Source organism: Dipodomys merriami, unplaced genomic scaffold, assembly GCF_024711535.1.
Source record: "Dipodomys merriami isolate MVZ:Mamm:240054 unplaced genomic scaffold, mDipMer1.0.p SCAF_84, whole genome shotgun sequence".
NCBI classification, from domain to species: domain Eukaryota; kingdom Metazoa; phylum Chordata; class Mammalia; order Rodentia; family Heteromyidae; genus Dipodomys; species Dipodomys merriami.
This window is the reverse complement of record NW_027206446.1, coordinates 4233062-4248759: the sequence shown is the minus strand read 5'-3', so window position 1 is coordinate 4248759 and position 15698 is coordinate 4233062. Positions and strand designations below refer to the sequence as shown.

The 15698-nt window shown below is 44.6% G+C and overlaps 1 protein-coding gene across 1 annotated transcript; it reads right to left on the bottom strand.

The window, feature by feature from the left end:
* Positions 1-1309: 1309 nt before the first annotated feature.
* Positions 1310-14735, bottom strand: LOC138820022 (PRAME family member 8-like). Its single transcript, XM_070011661.1, has 4 exons — positions 14652-14735; positions 12095-12160; positions 10637-10729; positions 1310-2779 (listed from the first exon to the last, which is right to left on the bottom strand). Exons 1-4 carry the CDS (start codon positions 14733-14735, stop codon positions 1310-1312), a joined length of 1713 nt encoding a protein of 570 aa, XP_069867762.1.
* Between the last annotated feature and the right edge of the window lie 963 nt (positions 14736-15698).

Sequence of the window (15698 nt, the reverse complement as noted above, 5' to 3'; positions counted from 1 at the left end):
GCATCTATCTCTGCCTCCCTCCCTCCTATCCTCCCTCTTTCTTTCTTTCCCTCTTTCCTTCCTTCATTCCCTCCCTCCTCCTTTTCTGCCTTCCTGCCCTCCTCCCTCCTTCCCTTTCTCCCTCCCTCCTTCCCTTCTCTCCTTTCTAGCTGCATTCTTCATATCCTTTCTTCCCTCCTCTCTTTTTTATTTTGTACTGAACTGTGACTTGAACTCGGGGTCCTGGGCTGTACCTGAAATGCTTTATATCAAGCCAGGCTCTACCACTTGAGTCAACATGCATTACTGAATTAAAAAAACTCACCAATTTTTGGCCCAGTTTGGGTTTGAACTGAGACCACCAGATCATAGATTTCTTGAATACCTAGGATTCTAGGAATTCTGGAATTTTCGTGAGAAGTTGGCTGGCTTCTAACTGAGATCCTCAGATATCAGACTCCTGAATAGAGTAAGAGGCATGAGACACTAGACCTTGGAGTACCTTTTTGTTCTTTTTGTTTTGGATTTCTTTGGTGTGCCTGTGTGGGCACAAAGTGAATATTTCTTATAGAAGAGCAAAGGAACTGTGGTTTACATTTGAAGACACATTTGATACAAAAAATTCTCACCCCCAAATATGTTGGAGAAGTAGAAACTTCTCTTGGATTTCATGGATGTCATTTGGTATTTGATGTTTAATTTTCCCTCAGACCTTTTCCCCAGAAATTGGTCTATGTGTGACTGACCTTGGTCATAGGTGGGTATGTTTGTTTGTGCCAATTCTGGCACGTAGGTGCTGTCCCTAATTTTTGTGCTCAATGTCAGCACTCTACTACTTAAGCCAGAGCTCGATTTCTGGGTTATTTGAAGGTTCGCTAGAGTTGAGAGTCTCAAGGACTTTCCTGCCCATGGTAGCTTTGAACTGTGATCCACAGATCTCAGACTTGCTGAGTAACTAGGAATCTAGCCACAAACAATACTCTCATTCTATGGTGCCACAAAAAGATCTCTTTCTACTCATGCTTTTCCATTCTTTTTATTTGTGATTGATTGATACAGTAAATTATAGATAGTAAGAGATTGTCACATGATAAAAGTTTGCTTACAACCATTAAGAAAAACAAGAGTATATTCCAGTTCTTTCTAGGCTGAATTGACTTCAGATTCCTGATGGTGTGTGCACAGAACACACTCAGAATCCTAGAACTGCAGAGCTATGATTTTTCCACCCACACAGAACTTTGGAAAGTGTGCCCCGTGGGAGAATGCATTTCTGCCCCGGCTTTCATTTCTGAGGTTGAAAAAGCTTGTAGGAGAGAGTGGCGCCTTACTACACAGGCAGAGCAGAAAGGCCAGTAAGGTCCTCTTCTGTGACCACCCAGGTACCATCAAGAGTCAGACTATACAGTTGGCACGTGTTATGGCGATGACAGAAACTGGTACAGATCTGGACCTTCTGATTTGTTCCCACATCTCTCAATGTCTGCACCAAGGCAGCCCCAACCTCAGCAAATCTCCCAGGGTCGAAGTTCTCTAGATACCAATCTTCAGGGTGGTAGCACTCTAGAGGGGCAGGATAGAACCCCCTTCTCAAATGACCCAGCCTGGCCATGTGGCTCAGGAGGTTCTGTAGGGTGGCCATGGAAATACAGTTTCCATAGAAACTGAAGAAGCGGAGCTGGGAGCATTGGCTCAGGGTGGGCAGGATGGCCGAGAGCTGGGCATCAGTGATGTAACACTCCTCCAAGGCCAGGGTCTCCAGAGTGCAGGCTACATGCTCCAGGAAGGCTCTCAGGGGCTCAGCACGTTTCATTGGCAAAGTCCTCAAATGCAAGTGCTTGAGCTGCCTGGTGCAGGCATACTGGGACAAAAACCTCAGGTCGGTTTCCGGCAGTGCACATGAGCTCAGAGACAACATCTTCAGAGGCGGCAGGCTCCTGAGGATGGTGGGCATAGTTGCAATAAACAAAATGTTGTGCACATGAAGCTCTTGGAGATGCTTTAGACGCCCCAGATACCCCCCGATTATCCAGGGATATTGGGAATTTTCGTGGGAGTGAGGGATGTCAGTCCACATGCTGGAGCACGTGAGGATGAGAAGGTTCTTCATATGGCCCAGGTAAAGAGTAAATATTCTCAAGGTTCCTGGAAGCCAAAATTCACTCACCACCAGTTCTTGGATGGAGTCCAGCCTCACCACACCCAGAGCCTTCTGGATTTTAGACACGGAGCCAGACAGAATCCGCAGCTTTCTTGAGCACAGCTGGACTCGTTCTTTCGTCTTCCTGGCCCACTGGAGCAAGTGGGCTTGGAGAGCATTCTGGGTGCCATCTTTGATGGTGAGATCCCTGATGACCATCAAGGGCTGCTCTTCAGTCATCATTGAACCACAGCTCTCTGTTGGCCTGTCAGTCAGGACATCTGTATAAGAGATTTGGGCCATTGAATGGTAACCCTGTATCCAGATGTTTGGGTGATCATTCCGCAGGTCAAGTACTTGCAGTTTCCACCGATTGGGGCGCTCCCTCTTGGCAAGTAGCAGATCAATTCCATCCAGGACAGCCTTGAAGGTTTCCAGGTCTGGTGACTCTACCAGGTCCCCTAGGGGGAGGCAGGGCAAGGGCCAGGCCTGCACCATGGCTTTCAGCATCTCCGTGTAGCCCTGTTTATAGATCTCCATGAAGAGCAAAGGGAACAGCACCGCCGGCAGATCCTCCAAGGCAGAGATGGACAGGGACTGGTTGCTCAGCAGACTCTGTATGGCCAGATGTTGGAGCGAGGGTGGGGTTCTCATGCTCATCTTGATGGATCAGATGTGGACCAGGTATGAAAGGCTCTCAAAATCCCAGCAGGGCCAGGCACTCCAGGATTCTGCTTTTGTTCTTTGATCCCTGGGCATTTTTATAGCCCAACCCCACCCTCACCTTTGCATTTCTACCAATGAGAGGGCAGCTTCTGATGGGATTTCTGAGACACACCCAGTACACCTTGGTTGGGTGTTGCCCTTGAAATTATTTCAAACAGTGAACCAAAAAGTGATAGGATTAAAGTCCTGACCCACACAGGCCAGGATCTCTTTGAAATATAAAACACACTGGAGCAAAAAGAATCACCACCCTTGTACCTTCATCTTTCCAGACATTCCCACAGGCATTCTGCTGCCTTGAGACTGCAAAGAGTCCAAGCAGAGCACACAGCCCAACTTTGTAGCATCTACAACTAATTCAGTAAATTTAGTTTCTGTACTTTTTCTCTTCCTTCCTTCTTTCATTTCTTTCTTTCTTCCTTCCTTCCTCCCCTGCCTTCCTTTCTCCTCTTCCTTTCTTCCTTCCTTCCTGCCTCCCTCCCTCCCTTCCTTCCTTCCGTCCTCCTTTCTTTTTTGGTGCTGGTCCTAGAAAGTTACCTATGAATCTGATCACTGTCCCTTAACTTCATAATGTCAGTGATAATATTCTACCAAAGAGCCACAACAGTATCTGACTTTTTCTGAGGGGTTTATTGGAGATAAGGATCTTGATATTAGAATAGAAATGGCTGTTTACCAGGGAACCAAATACATGTTTTGAGATATGACAAGGCGCAGGCCCTAAGAAGGTGGATAACATGGCAGGAATTACCAAATTCTTCTCACTCCTAATTATCAATATTCATGGACTTCACCTTGCTCACAAAAAACAAACATATCCTGAAAGTAAAAGGCTGGGATAAAATCTTCCAAGGAAATGGCCCCCATAAACAGGCAAAGTTGCAATTCTAATATCAGATAAAATAGATTTCAAATTAAAATTAGCAAGAACAGGTAAAGAAGGTCACTACATACAATTTAAGGGATCTCCCCTTCAGGAGGATTTTACAATTCTAAATACATATTCACCAAACAACAGAGCACCCCAATTTATCCAAGAAACACTACTTTCCTTCAAATCTCACATAGATCCAAAGACATTAATTGTTGGGGACCTAAACACAGCACTATCCCCCCTGGATAGATCAACCAAGCAAAAACTCAACAGAAAAACCTTGGATCTAAACATCTGCATAGATCAACTAGAATTAACAAATATTTACCTAATATTTCACCCAGCAGCATCAGATTATCTTCTTCTCAGTAGCACATGGAACATTCTCCAAAATAGACCACAATCTAGGCCACAAAGCAAATCTGTCCAAATTCAGAAACATTGAAGTTATGCCCTGCATTCTCTTAGACCACAAGGGAATAAAATTATAAAACACCAAAAGCCATCAAAGAAAGTCCTGTAACACATGGAGAATGAACAAGACAGGAGTGGGTCATGGAAGAGATTAGAAAGGAAATTCAAATGTTCATGATATTCAACAAAAAGAAATACATAAATCACCAGCTCCTCTGGAACAAAGTAAAGGCAGTACTCAGAGGCACGTTTATAGCCCTGAGTTCATACATCAACAAATTGGAGAGATCTGAAACCAACAATTTAATGAGACATCTGAACCTACTTGAAAAAGAGCAGCAAGATAAACCCCAATCCGGTAGACAGAAAGAAATAATTAAAATTAAATCAGAATTAAATGAATTAGAATCCAAACAAAACATAGCAAGAATAAAACAAAGAGTTGGTTCTTTGAAAAAATTAACAAAATTGACAGATCCTTAGCAAATCTTAGAGAGAGAGAGAGAGAGAGAGAGAGAGAGAGAGAGAGAGAGAGAGAGAGAGAGAACACCCAAATAAACAAACCCAGAGATGAGAATGGAAACATCACTACAGAAGCAACCAAGATCTAGAACATTATAAGGGAATACTTCTCAAATCTTTATGCTAAGAAGTTTGAGAATCTGGAAGAAATGGATGATTTTCTAGCAAATATCTACATGCTGAAACTAAACCAAGATGAGTTAAACCAACTTAACAGACCCATATCAAACATCAAAATAGAAACAGCAATAAGAGACCTCCCACCCAAGAAAAGCCCAGGATGAATGGATTTACAGATGAACTGCAAGACCTTCAAAGCAGAATTTACACCAATACTCCTCCAACTCTTCAATGAAATTGAAAGTGAAAGTTCACTACCAAACTCTTTTTATGAAGCCATTGTAACCCTCATCCCCAAACCAGGCAGGAACTCATCAAAGAGCACTATAGAGTCTTTTCTTTGAAGAACATCGATGCAAAACTTCTCAACAAAATTTCGGTCACTTGACTTCAACAACTCATCAAAAAATCATACACCACGATCAAACAGGATTCATTTTAGGGATGCAAAGTTTGTTTAATATATGCCAATTAATCACACCAACAAGAGCAAGGATAAGAACCACATGATTATCTCAATAGATGCTTCTGCATTTGACAAGATCCAACACCCCTTTATGATGAAGGCTCTGGAAAAACGAATCCATGGAACATGCCTCAATACAATGAAAGCTGTATATGACAAACCTACAGCGTTATACTTAATGGTGAAAAGCTAAAGCCATTTCCTCTAAACTCAGGAATGAGACAAAGATGTCCACTCTCTCCGCTTTTCTTCAGTTTAGTATTAGAATGCCTAGCTACAGCAATAAGACAGCATGCATAAAGGGGATTAAAACAGGAAAAGAGGAAGTAAAACTTTCCTCTTTGCAAATGACATGATCTTGTCTTTAAAGAATCCCATAACATGAGGCTGGGAAGGTGGCTCAGTGGTAGAGCACTTGCCTTGCATGCCTGAGGCCCTGGGTTCGATTCCTCAGCACCACATAAGCAAAAAGAAAAAAGCCGGAAGTGGGGCTGTGGCTCAAGTGGCAGAGCGCTAGCCTTGAGCTGAAGAGCTGAGGGACAGTGCCCAGGCCCAGAGTTCAGGCCCCACAACCAGACCCCCCCCCAAAAAAAGAATCCCATAACTACACTCCCAAATTACTGAAGCTGACTTGAAACTTTGGAAAAATAGCAGGATATAAAATTAACCCTCAAAAACCAATGGCTTTCTTCAGAAAATGGTGCTGGCAAAATTGGTTAATTGCCTGTGGGAAAAAAAAAAAACTAAAGCTAGCTACTTATATATAATCTTTTTTTGGGATGGTGGAGGTCCGGTCATGGGGCCTGAACTCTTGGCCTGGGTGCTGTCCCTCAGCTCTTCAGCTCAAGGCTTGCACTCTACCACTTGAGCCACAGCGCCAATTCCGGCTTTTTTCTTTTTTGCTTATGTGGTGCTGAGGAATCGAACCCAGGGCCTCAGGCATGCAAGGGAAGCGCTCTACCACTGAGCCACCTTCCCAGCCCCACTTAAATATAATCTTGCACCAGAATCAACTCCAAATGGATCAAAGACCTTGGAGTCAAAGCAGACACCCTGAAAACATTACAGGACAGAATAGGAGAAACCCTAGGTCTCCTTGGCACAGGCCAAAATTTTCTTAATACAGACCCACAAACACAACAAATGAAAGAACGGTTGGATAAATGGGATTGCATGAAGCTGCAGAGCTTCTGCATGGCAAAGGACATAGCTAGCAAGATCGATAGAAAACCCACAGATTGGGAGAAGTTTTTCTCTAGCCATACAACAGAAAAGGGTCTCAGATCTAAAATATACTTGGAACTCAATTAAATCCCCCAACAACAAATCCTCAAAGAAACAACTGCCCAATAAATAAGTGGGCTAAAGGCTTACAGAGAAACTTCTCTGAAGAGGAAATAAGAATGGCCAATAGACATGTGAATAAATGATCAACCTCCCTAGCCATAAAAGAAATGCAAATCAAAACAACATTAAGATACCACCTCACCCCAGTTAGAATGGCTATAGTCAAGAACCCTAATAACAACAGATGCTGGAGGGGATGTGGACAGAAGGGAACCCTACTGCATTGTTGGTGGGAATGTAAACGTGTTCAACCACTTTGGAAAGCAGTATGGAGGTTCCTCAAAAGACTCTACATAGAGCTCCCCTATGACCCAGCAATCCCACTTTTGGGCATTTATCCAAAAGATCACAAACAAGACCATACTAAAGCTACCAGCACAACTATGTTTATTGTAGCATTATTTACCATAGCTAAGATATGGAACCAACACAGATACCCCTCAGTAGATGAATGGATTTTTTTTTGGGTCCGGTCATGGGGCCTGAACTCTGGGCCTGGGCACTGTCCTTCAGCCCTTCAGCTCAAGGCTATTGCTCTACCACTTGAGCCACAGTGCCACTTCCGGTTTTTTTCTTTTTGGCTTATGTGGTACTGAGGAGTCGAACTCATGGCCTCAGGCATGCAAGGCAAGCGCTCTACCACTAAGCCACCTCCCCAGCCCAGATGAATGGATTTTTTAAAATGTGGTATATATGTACAATGGAATTCTATGCCTCCATCAGAAAGAATGACATCGCCCATTTGTTAGGGAATGGAAAGATTTAGAAAAGGTTATATTAAGTGAAGTAAGCCAGGCCAAAAGAAACATAGGTCCCATGGTTTCCCTTATTTGCAATAAGTAGTATATGTCTGGGACAAGCAGAAAAGGTCAAAAGCTATGTACATATGACCAGATAAGATGATGTTAAGCAAAATGAAACAAGTGATTTTTTTCTTTCTATTGTTTCTAATGTATTTATAAGGTATCATGTGATTTTTTTTATTGCTTTGTATGTTCCTCCCCCACGGTATAGCCCATTTTCACTGTATTTGATGTCAGTGTAATTTGGGGAGAGGAAGGGAACAAACAAAATATTTAAATAGAGATACAGGTTGACCCATTGTATCAATGTACAAGACACTGTTGGACAACGAACGTTACAATTTAGGTGCGGGGGGGGTAGTTGTGGAGGTGGGAGGGAAGGGAGGTAGGGAAAACACAAAGGAGGAGCCAACAGTGCTTGATAAGAAATGTACTCATTACCTTACTCATGTAACTGTAACACCTCTGTACAGTATTTCCACAATAAAAACATTTAAAAAATCAATGGCTTTTCTGTATGCCAACAATGAGAAGAGTGTGGCTGAAATCAGGAAAGCAACTCCTTTTGTAATAGCCCCCCCAAATTAAAATACCTAGGATTTAACTAAAGAAGTGAAGGACCTCTGTGATGAAAACTTTAAAAACCTGAAAAAGGAAATCAAAACAGAACTAAGGAAGTGGAAAAACCTCCCAGCCTCCTGGATTGGGAGGATCAAGATCGTGAAAATGGCAATACTGCCAAAGACTATATACAAAGTCAAAGCAATACCTATCAATATTCCAACCTCATTCTTCAAAGAAATAGAAGAAGCAACCCAAAAATTCATATGGAACAATAAAAGACTCTGAATAGCAAAAACTGGCCCTAGCAGAAAGAACAGTGCTGGAGGAATTTCAATACCAAATTTCAAACTCTATTTATAAAGCCATAGTACTGGCACTGGCACAAGAACAGACCTCAGGACCAATGGAATGGAACCTAGAAATGAACCTACAGACGTATAGCCATCTATTCTTCTATAAGGAAGCTAAAAATATAGATTGGAAGAAAGACAGCCTTTTCAGGAAATGGTGCTGGCAAAATTGGTTAATTGCCTGTAGAGAACTAAAGCTAGGTCCTTCTATATCACCCTACACCAGAATAAACTCCAAATGGATCAAAGACCTCAGAGTCGAAGCAGATACCCTGAAAACATGAAGGAATAGGAGAAACTCTAGGGATCCTTGGCAGAGACCTCAGATCTCAGCCTCCAGAGTAGCTGGGGTTACAAGTGTGAGCCATGGGTGGCCATTTGGAAATGTTTTAGGTATAAAATTGAACTGCTGCTTTGTCTGAAAGGTTAAAGTGTGAGGCAGTGACCACTTGTTGCTTGTTTCTGTCTACCAAAGCAACACATGGTGGTAATCAAAACACCTGGTTGATTGTGTGCCTATATAAGACCTGCAAATCCATAGCTAGGGCTCTCCTCCTAGGCTCCACTGTGTCGGAGTGTAGGACGAGGCCCGAGCTGCAGCCCATTTAAATAAAACAGCTGTAGAGTCTGACTCTCGGTGGTCTTCTTGCGGGGGGGGGGGGGTCCTGCGACCTTGGCATAACATATTAGTGGGGGCTCATCCGGGATACCCCTCAAAGACCCCCAAGACCTCAGACTCCAAAGGTAAAACAGCGCTGTCTTTGTTAATTTGTCTTGTGCTGTCATTTGTCTGTTTTACTTTTGTTTTCCCTTGTGAGGATGGCTGCTCTGATTCATAAAGGGTTATCGAAGCAGACATGCTTGCACGACAACCCTGGAGGAACTGGGAGACATCCCAGATCCTCGTGTGGGGCGGGGGTCCTTGGAACCCCACCGTGTGGAGTGGGGTGGGGTCCTTGGAACCCCGCCCTGTGGTCGGGGGGGGTCCTTGGAACCGCGCCCGTGTGAATTGTGGGGCGGGGGTCGGTTTGATGTTGGGCCGGAACTGACCAAGAGGGCCTCCTACCCGAGGCCCAACTCCACTGTGGGTCTGCTCCTTCTGCTGTGGGGCGTGGATGTCCCATTACAGGAGTCAGCGGACCAATTCAGAAGATCTCCACTTCATAAGCTTTTTTTTTTTTTGTAACTGTCAGGCCTGCGTGTGTCTTGTTTGTACTGTTTATTGTTTTTTGGACTGTACGACTGATGGGACTGGAAACCATCGGCACCACTCCATCTAGTCCCCTGGACTTCCAAAAAGAAACTAAGAAAGAGGAAAAGAAATTGTACCCCCCGGTTTTTCAGGGAGATAACCTGGAAGAAGAAATGTTTCCTCCCCCATATTCCCCTTCCCAGGTTCCTTTTGCAGAACCTGAGAATGATCAAGAGGAGGAGGGAGCTATAGAACCCTCGGCACCTGCCTTTAAAGTTTCTGAGGGGCCAGTCACTCGACGACGCCGTGGGATCAGCACCACTTCTAGTACAGCTGTTTTTCCATTACACACTGCAGGTCCTGTGGATGGGGATGGTCAACAGCAGCTCCAATATTGGCCATTTTCTACCAGTGATCTATACAATGGGCGCACCCAAAATGCCCCCTTTTCTGAGAAACCCCAGGATTTAATTTGTTTGCTTGAAACTATTCTCTTTACTCATCAGCCCACTTGGGATGATTGCAGTCAGCTTTTACAGGTTCTTTTTACCACCCAAGAGAGAGACTGTATCCAAGAGGTGGCCCGGAAACATATCCCTGGCCCCACAGGCGTGCCCATCACGGATCCTGCCCTGATTGCTGCCTATTTTCCTGAGATCCGACCAACATGGGACTACAATACAGTTGAAGGTAGGGAGCGACTCCTCATCTACTGCCAGGCTCTGTTGACAGGTCTCAAGGTGGCGACTCGCCAACCTACTAATAAGGACAAAGTTTATGATTTTAGACAGGGAGGAAGTGAAAGTCCGGCAGCATATCTTGAGCAGCTCATGGAAGCTTTTAGTTAATATACCCCGTATGACCTTGAGACCCAGGAGTCGGCTCAGATGATTGTTTGCCTATATAAATCAAGCTGCACCAGACATAAAGAGAAAGTTGCAGGCTGTAAACAAACTTGGTGAAAACTCTATTAGGGATCTAGTAGCCTCGGCGGAAAAGGTTTACAATAAGAGAGAGACAGAGGAGCAAAGACAGGAAAGGAAGGACCAAGAACATGAAATTGAGCTTGAAAAGAGAGACCGGGCCAAGGAAAAGAGGCCAGACTTGTTGGACTATCCACTATCTCATGCTGAGCATACCTGGTTCACAGACAGCAGCAGTTTCATTCGAGATGGAAAAAGGTACACGGGCACAGCAGTCACCATGGACACTGAGATAGTGTGGGCACTCCCCTAGGGAATGTCAGCACAAAGTGCAGAACTAGTGGCACTAACAAAAGCCCTACAGATGGGAAAAGGGAAGAGACTAAACATTTACACAGACGGTCGGTATGCTTTTGTCACTGTGCATGTCCATGGAGCCATTTACCAAGAGAGAGGGCTGCTGACAGCTGAGGGAAAGACTATTAAAAACAAACAAGAAATTTTAAGCCTCATCTGGGCCATATGGGAACCAGGAAATATTGCCATTATGCACTGCCCTGGCCATCAAAAGGGAACTGATTCTATAACCAAAGGAAATAACTTGGCCGATCAGGCAGCTTAGGAGGCAGCTCTCCAACCCAGAGTGGAAGTACTGACTCTAGTAGACCCAGGGCCACAAGCTTTGCCTCCTGAGCCTCAGTTTCAAGACTGGTGGAAAACTGGTGAGGGGAAACTTATCTTGCCACAAAGATTGGGCAAGCAGATTCTTAAGAGAATCCATCGGGTCTCTCACATGGGAACCCGAAGAATGCAGGACTTGCTCCAACACTCAGAAGTAAAATTTAGGCAAGGAAATCAACTCATTGAGGACATTGTTAAAAACTGTAAAGCCTGTCAGCTCACCAATGCCCCCAATCAACCGGTTACAAAAGGAGCTCGCCTCCGTGGAGATAGGCCAGGTGTGTAATGGGAAGTAGACTTCACAGAAATTAAAACTGGAAAATTTGGATATAAATATTTGCTAGTTTTTGTAGACACTTTTCCAGGATGGGCTGAAGCCTACCCAACAAAGCACGAGACCGCAAATGTAGTGTCTAAGAAGATCCTGGAAGAAATCTTACCCAGGTATGGCTTCCCATCCACCAATGGGTTGGACAATGGACCGGCCTTTGTCTCAAAAGTAAATCAGGGAATAGCCGATGCACTAGGGATAGATTGGAAATTGCACTGTGCTTATAGACCCCCAGAGTTCAGGGCAGGTAGAAAGAATGAATTGGACTCTAAAGGAGACCTTACCTAAATTGGCCTTGGAGACTGGCGCAGACTGGGTATCACTCCTTCCTTTTGCATTGTTTAGAATAAGCAATTCACCTTATCAGCTTGGCTTTACTCCTTTTGAAATAATGTATGGACAGCCTCCACCCATTATCCCTAGCCTTCAGACTGAATTGCTTGCTGATTTGGATGATACTGAATTTCTGTGTAAGCTTGACTATTTACAGCTGGGGCATAAGAGTATGTAGTCCCAGCTTAGAGCATTATAAGATTCTGCTTCTATACCTACCCCCATTTGTTTAAACCAGGGGACTGGGTGTTTGTTCGAAGGCACAACTTGAAATCTCTGGAACCACGGTGGAAAGGACCTTACATGGTGCTACTGGCTCACCTACTGACCTTAAGGTGGATGGCATTGCTGCTTGGATCCACTGCTCCCATGCTAGACCGGCTGACCCCTTTGCCCTGGATGACCATGGGGAAACATGGGAAGTCTCCAAGCATCCTACCCAACCACTCCGCATACGCCTCAAGAAAAGAAAAATGGACTGATTGTTATTGGTATACTTGTTCAAGATCAAGAGCTGTTGGAGTTTAGTTTTGGGCTGGAGCCACAAGATTGTGGCTCAGGACCATAAGTCAAGGGGGGGGAATGAAAGGTTAAAGTTTGAGGCAGTGACCACTTGTTACTTGTTTCTGTCTAGCAAAGCAATATGTGGTGGCAATCAAAACACCTGGTTGATTGTGTGCCTTTATTTATAAGACCTGCAAATCCTTAGCTCGGGGATCTCCTCCTAGGCTCCGCTGTGTCGGAATGTAGGAAGAGGCCTGAGCTGCAGCCCATTTAAATAAAACAGCTGTAGAGTCTGACTCTCGGTGGTCTTCTTGTGGTGGGGGTCCTGAGACTTTGGCATAACATTTCTTGTGAATTTAATGAATTTTTTGGTCCCTCCCCCCACCCCACCCCACCTCCTGGAATTACAGGAAGATGAAAAAAAATTACTTAAGCATTAGTCAAATGTGTTTATTCTGCATTTATAACGGAAAAGGAAATTTGCCTTCATAACTTTCAGTTATGTTTCAGTTCACCTTGAAGCATTCCCAATAATTAATCTCAGTATTGTACTAGACATTTTTTTGTGGCAGTATTGGGGCTGGATCTCAGGACCTTGGAGATGACAGGTTTTTCACTCAAGATTGGTCCTCTACTGCATTAGCCACAGCTCCACTTCTAACATTTTGATGATTCACTGAGGATAAGACTCTCATGGACTTTCTTGTTCCTGCTGACTTTGAACTGTGATCGTTAGATCTCAGTCCCCTGAGAATCTCGGATTACAGCAGTCAGCCACCTGGACAAGCATCAGCATATATTAGTAGATACACACCCTCTCAAAGAATTCTTGCCTGGGGATTATTTTAGCAGCCTATTTCCTACAAGTCTTTTACAATCTTCACCTGTACCTGTCTTAAAACCCATTCTTCACAACTTACGCAGAGATAAACTTTTGGCTGAGCACTCACAGAATTCATTTGCTTTCTGGCTAAAGCCATCTCATTCCAGTTCTGTTGTCAGCTTAAGGAGCTATGCACCAAATGCTAAATTGGAAGCAATTACACACACTCTCTTTCTGTCTCTGTCTCTGTGTGTGTGTGTGTGTGTGTGTGTGAGAGAGAGAGAGAGAGAGAGAGAGAGAGAGAGAGAGAGAGAGAGAGAGAGAGAGAGAGAGAGAGTGCCAGTACTGGGGCTTGAATTCCAGGTCTGATTGCTGTCCCTTATTTACATTTCTCATTAAGGCTGGTTCTCTACCACTTGAGCCACAGCTCTGCTTCCCTCTGTGTGCTGGCTAGTTGGAGTTAATAGCCGAATGGATTTGTGTGCCCCAGTTGGCTTTGAATCTCATCCTCACATGTCGGGCTCCTGAGTAGCTGAGCTTACCTGAGTGAGCCAACAGCACCTGGCTAGCTGAACGCTTTCTCTGCGAGTCTCCAGTGATTTGCCTTAGCAAAACGTGGCCACCAAATTTCTTCCCCTCGACTCTGATGAAAAAGTAATTCTAGCCATATAGTGCCATTTGTCTATAAGACACTATGTCACAGTCCCATGGATTAGCAGAAAGTGTTTCTGCCATCCCTGAGCCTCTGGCGGTTTGGCTCCTCCACCCGCCACATCCCTGTGAGCAGATTGCCCCCACTTGCACTGAGCGCAGGAGCTGTGTTCAAGTTGCTTGTCTTTTTAGCTGCTGCTTCTCCACCATTGATAACCAGCTACCAATTGTTCCTGAAGCTCAGCCACTGTTTAAAAAATAGGCACCGATCATTTCCTCATCTCAAGTCTTCTTTTCAGAGAGGAGGAAGGACCCCATGAGAGAAGCCAGCCCTAATGCCCCCCTGCATTCAGCATGGGGCAGGTGATGGTTCACGTGTGGGGGCGGGTTTTTGGAATCCAGTAAGTCCAGCCTCTGTTCTTGTTTTGTTCTGTCATCTGGGGAGGAAAAGCCACAGGAGCCTCAGGGCCTGGGTGCTGTGACTGAGATTTTGTGCTGTGGACTAGTGCTCTACCACCTGAGCCAATGCTCCACTTGTGGGGTTTTTTTTTGATTAATTGAAGATAAATGTCTCACACACTTTCCTTCCCAGGCTGGCTTTGAATTGTTATCCTCAGGTTCACTGATTCTTCAGAGCACGGGTATCCAGTAGTTTCTTTACTGAAATTTAGAAACATCATTGACTCCATCAATATCCCCTGAATCTCCAGAGACCATAAGGCAAGGTGGAGGTGACCCTACCTCCTTGGCAAAGCTCCTCCCCCACACTCCTCAACTTTGGCCCTGTCCCTGAATCACAGGCTCTTCCCCAGTGCGCTCCACCTGAAGAAACTCCCCCTCTGCTCAAGCCCCTGCCCCAACCCTCACCTATCCCTGAAGCTGGGCCAATGGCCTGACAGCTGCATCACCAGGTTCCTGGTGGCCTCCAGCTTCTCCTGAAGGTTCTGAATCTCATTTTTCTCACTGTTACCTTCATTGCTGACATGGATCATGCCTCATATCTAAGGAAACCTGTGTAAACTTTTTTCCTAACAGCAAAAAACGTGCAGAAATGTCAGAGGCAAAGTGAAGAGATGTTGCTGCTGGAGCCCAGGGATTAACTCAATGCCCCCTGACTTTGTGTCTGTGCTCTGCGATCTGAGATTTTTCTCTGGTGCATCCACTTTGCCATCACATATTTCCAGAAGGCCCGAGAAGATTCTCAGAGAAGCATCTTTTTTTTTAATTTAATTTAATTTTATTTGTGAACATACTGTACAGAGGAGTTACAATTACATGGGCAGGATAATGCGTACATTTCTTACCAAGCATTGCAGCCTCCTCCTTTGTTTACCCTTCACATCCCTTCCCAGCCTCCCCCCTCCCCCCTCAGAGAAGCATCTTATGGAACACAAACAGCCCCTCACTTGTGCAATGCCTTCTTCTGCACATCTCAAAACAGCCCAAACTCGGGAGCTCACCTCGCTCCTATTCATTCTAAAGACCTTTATCACCTCTGAACCCAAAGTCTCCCTATTGAACATGAAGCCCATGTCTGCACCACTGAGGATGCTGAAGACATCTTCAGGCACTGTCTGTCCCTGGCTGCCCTGGAATCCAGCTCCTTTCTCTGCCCTTCACCAGCTCTCTTTATTTGGCATATGGGGATGAATGGCCAGAAATAATGTAAGACTCTCCAGGACTGGGCCTGGGAACTAGAAACCTGCTTACAGAAACTCAGGAATAAAAACGGAGACCTACAATGAATAATCCTGAAATTACACAATGCATTATTGCATATCTCTCTCTCTCTCTCTCTCTCTCTCTCTATCTATCTATCTATCTATCCATCTATCTATCTATCTATCTATCTATCTATCTATCTATCTATCTATCTATCTATTACCTATCTATAGACCTATTGATCATGCAAGTAGAGGAGTTTGAACTCAGTCTCACACTCATGTTCATTGTTT